Source organism: Lepidothrix coronata, unplaced genomic scaffold (genome assembly GCF_001604755.1).
Source record: "Lepidothrix coronata isolate B3197 unplaced genomic scaffold, Lepidothrix_coronata-1.0 Scaffold239, whole genome shotgun sequence".
NCBI classification, from domain to species: Eukaryota; Metazoa; Chordata; class Aves; order Passeriformes; family Pipridae; genus Lepidothrix; species Lepidothrix coronata.
In genome coordinates, this window is record NW_016690419.1 from 1,033,113 (window position 1) to 1,040,587 (window position 7,475).

Below are 7,475 nucleotides of genomic sequence, written 5' to 3' on the forward strand. Positions count from 1 at the left end.
CTTCCCTCACCTCTCCACGCAACTTTCACCTAACCCCTTATCTTGTCAGCTCTAAAATGAGGTTGCAAAACAGCAGTTCACCGTTGTACCTCCGATAACACAAGCCACCAACACACTCCCGTTTCACCAAGTCATGAGTCGTTCACGGCCAATGTGGGGGCAGTTCATGACCCCAATCCTGTGAGTCCAGGTCCTTCCTGGTTATGAATTGCTGGGGCTTTAAAAGTTGGTGATAACCTCTCATTAAAGTTTATAAGTTCTTAAGTAGGTGGCAGGCCAGGTGCCTTTGGATGGATTTCCCTTCTGCAGGGCACTCAGGGCTCTACATCCCTGGTGGAGTTCTCTTTTCCCAGCTTTCTGCCCTTCCCGGGAACCTGCCCTCCAAAAGGAGCAGCTCCATCACCCACACTATCTCCACATTGGTAGTTCACAACATGGATTGACTCAATGGGAATTTTCAAACAGCTCAGAGGAAGGAGTTGCATGGAAAACACACCAGTTGCTCATAATCCCTGACAAGATTGTTGAAGGAACACCGGAAGGTTGATACCCAAAAGCCCAAATTGGAATTTAGGGAAAAAAACCCAGAAAAGCTTCAAAGCTAATTCAATAACCTCTGAAAGAAGGGGAGGATAAAAAAGAAGGGGAGCATTTCTTTTGGGGGTTAGATAGTGACACCTTGACACAACAGCCTGGAAAGGAATCAGTCTGGCAGACACTTGTGACAGAAAAAAAGATGGTGAATGGGTAAAATTTAAGCCCTGTAACCTTCAAGGTGGATGAAAGGAGAAGGGATATATGGAAGTATAGACAGTTCCCACTGGGAAGGGAGGACACCAAAGCTGAAGTGAACTTCAGTTCAACGAGAGCTTAACACTTGCATAAAAATTATGTCATGTAAATCCTCATAATTTTGCCTGATGTGGCTTCAGGTTTGCCAGGATATGATCTAACCTGAAGGCTGGATATTAGGAAATCCCATTTTTGCCTCATGCAGGATTTGTCGTTAGCTTTTTATCTTTAAACATCAAGATGTTTTCAGGTAGGATTTGATGTAAGGATGGGAGTGGCATCCCTGCCAAGCGAGATGATCTTTCAGGTCCCTTCCAACCCAAACCATTCTGTGATGCTACAATTCTATTTTCCTATTTATATTTTGGCCTTTTCACCTGAAAAAAAAACAAAACCAAACAGCAAAAAAACCCCAGAATAAAACATTGTACCTGAGAGAGTTTTTTCTTCTGCTGACAGTTTATCCCTCCAATAAAAGCCATGTTGGGCATCACTGGTCTTGGGAACTCAAACACAAAATCGTATCTCATTAACCAAAATGATCCACGGCTCAGAAGCTCTGTGGCTGTCACCTTCTTCTTCAAAACCTCAGATGCAAGTTCTTCCAGTTCAGCATATATTGGCTTACAGTAGAAGAGCTCCAGGAGATTCACCAGCATGTTCTTCACACGTTGAGCAAAGGTCATGGTGTCTGAATAATACAGGAAGAGCCTGGGGATGTAGGAAGGAGGGTTTGGACACTGGGTAGCATCGAAATCCATCCCACAGGGAAAGCCCCGCAGGAAGTAGATGGAAGGGACCGAAAGGTACTCGGCCACCACGGGTCCACACATCAGGATGGGATCCGTGAACACCACGTCGAACTTGCTCTCCCTCAGGTACCGCAGCAGGTCTTGGTCCTTCAGGAGGCTCTGGCAGTTCATGAAGAAGACCCTGGATATCTCTACTGTGCTTTGGTACGAGGCAATAATAAAATTCAAAACAGATCCTTCAGTAAAATGAGCGTCAACGAAGGCCTTGAGCGTGGCATCCAGGTACCCGTCCGGGTATGGGGCAGGGTACACTCTCACGGTGTAGTTCTGCGGCTCCTTTGAGGTCATGTACAGGCTCGTGGATGGCACCACCACCACCACCTCGTGGCCCTTCTGCTGGAGCTTCTCCACCACTGGGCGCATGCTGAGCCAGTGGCTTCCATCCTGAGGGATCACCAGGACCTTCCCACCTTCAGCAGGGATGAAGGACAATGTCAGCAGAAGAAGGAGGCTGGTCCAGCCACAAAAGCCCCGGGAGGGAAGAGCCATGCCGCTGGAAGGGAACCAGAGGCTTCTGCTCCGCGGGGCTCCCACACAGTCCTTTGTATGCAGCTCCATGCAAACTAAGCAGGGAACTTATTGACCACAGAAACAAATATTTAACTTCCCAGCCCTGTTGGGATTAGCCTGCAATATGGCACGTGTCAACGCAATGGAAGGGAAGCGCCGTGTCCTCGGAAAAACATTTGGACTTTCTATTAATGTTTAAGCTTGGAATTCTGTCAGCACCGCCCTTCCTCCATGGAACTAAGAGCAGGGCTGGCATCTTGAGTAATAATTGTGGATAATACCACTGTCTTGGGAAATACCTACTGAGAAAACAAGCCTGGTTTTGCTTTCAAAGGACAGCCCTTAAAATACACCGGGCAGAAGGGATGGAAACTGCAGCAGCATCTCCTTCATGGACTAACCCAGCTGAGAACACAAGGCTGATGTTAAATTCCCACCCTCTGGAAGCAGTCAAACCTGCATCTCTTCCAAAGAGATCACAGCCACCAGGATGCATCAGGCAATCCCAGATCTGAGGAGGAGAACAATCCCGTTTGGCTTTTTTCCTTCAGGTACTAGACCGAAACAAAGGAACTGAATGATGGGCTCAGGGCAAACAGAGGGAAAGGAGGGTGGAACAGGCCTTTGGGGACACAAAGAAGGAGCCGTGGCCTTGAAAACCCTTTTTATGTATTGGGAAGAAAGCAAAATTTCAGAGGAGGTGTGATACCTTTCCCTAATCCCACCGAGAGCACACACACATGGAAAACCCCAACAACTAAACCAGACCTCTGAGCTCTCCTCCTTTCACAGGCACATCAGCAACCACATCTAGGTGTCTCCTGGACTCTTCAGCCCTGAGCTCCACCTTCCCTCTCCCATGTTCCCTCCTGAGCAGCAGCCCAGCTTTGATGAGAAGAGACATCTTCTCTTGGTTAAAGGACCCAGGAATTTGGCAGTTGGATGTGTGGCTTTGAATCCACTCCCAGAGAGGCACAAGCAGTCCCTAAAATTCAAGTTTCCTGAGGGAAGAATGGATTGCTGAGCTGTTATAAATAAAACTAGGTGGTGATACCCCAGCTTGGGTCTCCAAAGAAAGCCTGACCAGGATGGTGTGACCCCTTGTTTGCTGCCATTCCCTGAAATTCCCTGCAGTGAACTGAGGCCCTCAGGGCTTTGCTGGAGGAATGTTCTGGGGTTTATGCAAGTCAAAGCAGTGCCAGACCAAAGACTTTTGATGAGTAGCAAAGTCTTTTTGGGTGTTGCTAAGGAAGAGGTCCTGGAGAAGAAAAGAGCTGATGCAAAACCATCACCAGCACAAAGGTTTTCCTGTTTTTTCTCTCAGTGGTGGTGGGATTCCCAGCACCTTCAGGATGGAGAAACAAACCCTTACAGCCTTGGAGAATGGTCTTTGTCTCAGTAGACACCCAAAGGGTGCTGGTACTGCTCTGAGAAGCTCCACTCTCACACTGACAAGGAGGAACCACCTTTAGACGTGGAAAACACAATTTTTAGACAGGGCCAAAAATATGAGGGCCAATATTTGAGAGATATTTGGGAGACAGCCCCCACTGAAGGTGTGAGACTGACCACATTTATGGTTAATTCTCATGAAATGCTGGAAATTCGGAGACAAAAGGGTTTATTGCAACTGCTGTGACAAGAACTGACCAAATTCATTTGGAACTTGCTACTTGGTGTGTTTTTTACTCTGGACTTGAAGATTTTCAGCAAAATCAGGTGGCTGAAAACAGCCAACAAAAGTTCATCTTGCCTTGACTGTAAGAGAAGAAATCTTTGATAGTATTGCTACTCTTTCTTATGGACTTCACAGACTTTTTGTACCAGACCATCAGAGCAAAAACTGTGGTAAAGGCGAGGTGGCAACAGGAAGGGCAGGATTAAAGAAAAAAAATCAAATTAGAGGTAAAAGGAGAACAGCCAAACAGATAAAGAAAGGCTGAAGTTCCTAGGTTAGCACAGGTCAGATCAAAGGTGGGTAATTATTACTGAGAAAATTACCAGCCTGGCTCAATATTTCGAACTACCATGATAAGTTTCTCTGTGTTTGTTTTTCATTAGGAGGAGCAAAGGGCACCCGCAGCCCTTTCAGCTCCTGAGGGTGTGTTGCTCCTGATTCACGTGCAAACAGGGATCTGATGAGCTGAGGGCTCCAAGAGTGAGAGCTGTGGACCTGCTTGGAGGAAAACCTTCCCCAGTGGGGACTAAGGGGCATCAAGTTTGTGTTAGACCAGGCTGGGGTGACCCAAGGCTGCAGGTTTGTTCTCCTCTCAGGTGTGACAAAGCTTGTGGGGGTTATTCCAGGGTGTCTCTGAGATGGCTTTGGGGAGCTGGGACTGTCCTAAAACTCTCCCCAGCTGCTCATCCCTGAGTTGGACTGGCTGGGATGTGTGGATTTCTGAGCGGCAAACAGTGGGATTAAGGAAAAAGGGTGGAAAATGGATATCTCAGCAGCACTAAAATGAGAGCTAAACCCAAATGTTTGTTGAGGCAGCCCGGAAGGGTTGGTTCCACAAAAAACAGCATTTGTTTTCCTCCTGTGGAATGAGATTGATGCCCCACTGGTGCTCTGGGCCCTGCAAGCAGGAAGAGGTTGCTCAAATGCAAGAGTTGTGGATCCCTGGAAGTGTCTGAGGCCAGGCTGGGCGGGGCTTGGAGCACCCTGGGCTAGTGGGAGGTGTCCCTGCCCGTGGGACTGGATGAGCTTTAAGGTCCCTTCCAACCCAAACCATCCTGGGATTCGGTGTAATTGGATTTCCCAGGTCTCTGGATGATGGATCAGGCTTATCCCTGCAGGAATCCTCGTGCAATTGAAGCCAGCCCTTATTTTTTTGATGCTAAGCAGGGTCTGGCAAGTGCAGCTTGGTGGTTGCTGCTGTGAACCTGCCCAATTCCCCCCTCAGGTTTTTCCTGCCCTGGCATTTTGCCTGCCCAGGATAAGAGAGGATTTAGTTTGGCCAGCAGGACTTCAGAGGAAAAACAACCCACAAAAGCAATTCTGTGAGCTGGAAAGTAATTGAAATCTTTGTGAGGGCAAGAAGCTGCAGGAAAGGAGATCACACAACACAGATCATTCCCTAAGCTGCAGCTCTTTCCTAAGCTGCAACTAAAAATGGTATGAAAATGATAGTATATTATCCTGAAATTAATGACTATCCTAACAGAAAGGTGACATTTAAGGCTGTCCAGGTAACTGTAATTGGAACTAGCTTTTGTAGAGAAAATATCAGTGTATTTGATATTTCTAAATAAATATATTACTCCTAAACCCTTCATAGATTTTTGTCCACAGACCTCTATCAAATATAAGTGCCTTTAGACTCACGTTAGAGAAGTAGTTTTAATTTAATTTCTTTTTAAATTTTAGTTTAACCAGAAGACGAAGTTCCCATTGAAAGGGAACCTGAGGCAGGAGGGGATTTTTGTGGAGGAACCTGTGTTTTACAGCTTCCTTCACTCTCTCCTCTACAGACCATGGGAGGTGCAGGGATGTGGGGAGGAGCAAATCGAAGGGGCCAGGGCTCAGGGTCTGAGTTTACTTGGCAAGTGGATTTCTGGCCGTCAGTGAGTATGGAATTGCTACTGAGAGCCAGGAAAGGTGCAGGTCAAGAGAAATGCAGCCTGAAGCAGCCAGTCTGAGTCACTTGAAGTGCAGTTTGTCTTCCTTGAGGCCCAGGCCTGCAGCCTCATGTTCACCCACCCCCTCTGAGATGATTCTTACAGACCTTGGGGTCTCGCAGAGTCACAGAATAACCTGAGTTGGAAGAGACCCACAAGGACCTTCAGGGCTGAATCTTCAGTGACTGAATCCAGGGACTGACCTCACAACCCTGGCACTATTGTTTGTTTATTACTCCCATGATAATATTTATTCTTGCCCTACAATATTATTGGTTTCTGAACAATAATGACCAACCCAGGGCTTACCAGTGTGTGTGAACAGGTAGATTTTTTTCCCCTCCCCTCTGGTTCACTTCACACTTGTTTACTCTGTGCTACATTTCTACCTCCTTGCTAGGCCCTGTTCCAAGTGAAATAGGAGCAATTCCTCTGCTGCCTGTAGAAAATGGGGCTAAAAAAAGGCAGAGAGGAGGAATACACAAGGTTTTGCCAGGTCTGGAACATGTGATTTTCACCTGCTGAGCGTGTGAAGACAGAAGGTGGCAGGTAGAGAGATAAAATATCCGGTGATATATCATTCTGTAGAAAATGAGGGCAGGATGGCTCTGCCCCTGTAGCAAACTTACAAACTCCTTGCAGCTCTAAGATCCTCAACACATAAAGTAAATGTCATGCAAACAGCAAGAATTTGCCTATTAAAACTCAAACTAGTGCCCCTCTTTGAGTCTTAAGTGAAAGAATGCCTTAGTTAGAGTATTATTCTAATCTTCTAGTTTATAATGTTGTTCTTAGTTGTCAAGTTTATTCTTATTTATCAGGTTTAGTGGGCTCTGCATAAGCCTGTCAAAGAGCATGAAAGAAATCGGAAAGAAGAAAGCAAAAAACCACCCCTTCAGCTCAAAGACTGTGCAGGGATGTTGTGTGACCACAATTCAGAAGGGAAGGAGTAATTTCCTAGGGAAGAGATTTGTGTCCTGGAGAAAAATAATGTTCTTATTTCAGAGAACATTGTAACTATCAAAATAGATTTAAATTTCTAGCTCAGCTTTGAAAACCCTGCAGAACAATTCCGGTGAAAGCAAACGTCAAGAAATAGCTGTGAAAACCTTTTGCATTCCCCAAATACACTATTGTGGGTTGTTTCTTCACACTTCAATATGACATGTATGTTCCACGACCCCAAACAGGAATAACTTAACACAGACAGGCAATTGGTGAACTAAATAGTATGAAAGTACAACCAAAGCAAATTAACTGACGTTGCAGAGCCTGGAGTTAAACCCAAAATATGACTCCCAGAGCGTGGCCTTCAATTATTCAGTCAGATTACAGAAACATATGTCAGATTTCATTAAAATGAAATCCAAACTGGATCTGTTTGGTGAATAATACACATTCACTGAGGGCAGTAATTTGTAGCTGGCAGATGAGATCCCTGGTTTTGTGAGAAAATCCTCATTAATTCAAGGAAGTCTCTCTCAAGGTGATTTGATTTCAGCCTGTGGAAAACAACTGCCCAAAGCTGGTTGTTTTAAAGCATTCCCAGAAAAAAAAAAATCAATAACGTTAAATTTCCTGAAACAATGTAATGAATTTTCACTGGAAAATGTGGAAAAGGAAGGAAAGGAGGAAGGAAAAGGAACATTACCTTAGGCAGTGGTTTCTCCTTAGCACAGTTTATTCCTCCAATGAAGACCATGTTGGGCATCACAGGCCTGACATACTCGAACACAAAGTCAA

General features: G+C 45.6%; 1 protein-coding gene across 4 annotated transcripts in view; it reads right to left on the reverse strand.

The window, feature by feature from the left end:
- The window catches only part of LOC108507099 (UDP-glucuronosyltransferase 1-6-like), a 41,717-nt gene that overhangs the window by 31,535 nt on the left and 2,707 nt on the right, over window positions 1-7,475 (reverse strand). Inside the window, exon 2 of one of the 4 annotated variants that reach the window (XM_017834755.1) lies at window positions 7,384-7,431. The exons of 1 other annotated variant lie outside the window; for it this stretch is intronic. In XM_017834755.1, coding sequence (XP_017690244.1) covers window positions 7,384-7,431 — 48 coding nt within the window. Of the gene's footprint in view, window positions 1-1,223; window positions 2,147-7,383; window positions 7,451-7,475 lie in introns of those variants that run through there. 2 more of the 4 variants (XM_017834752.1, XM_017834750.1) reach the window with 2 other exon arrangements.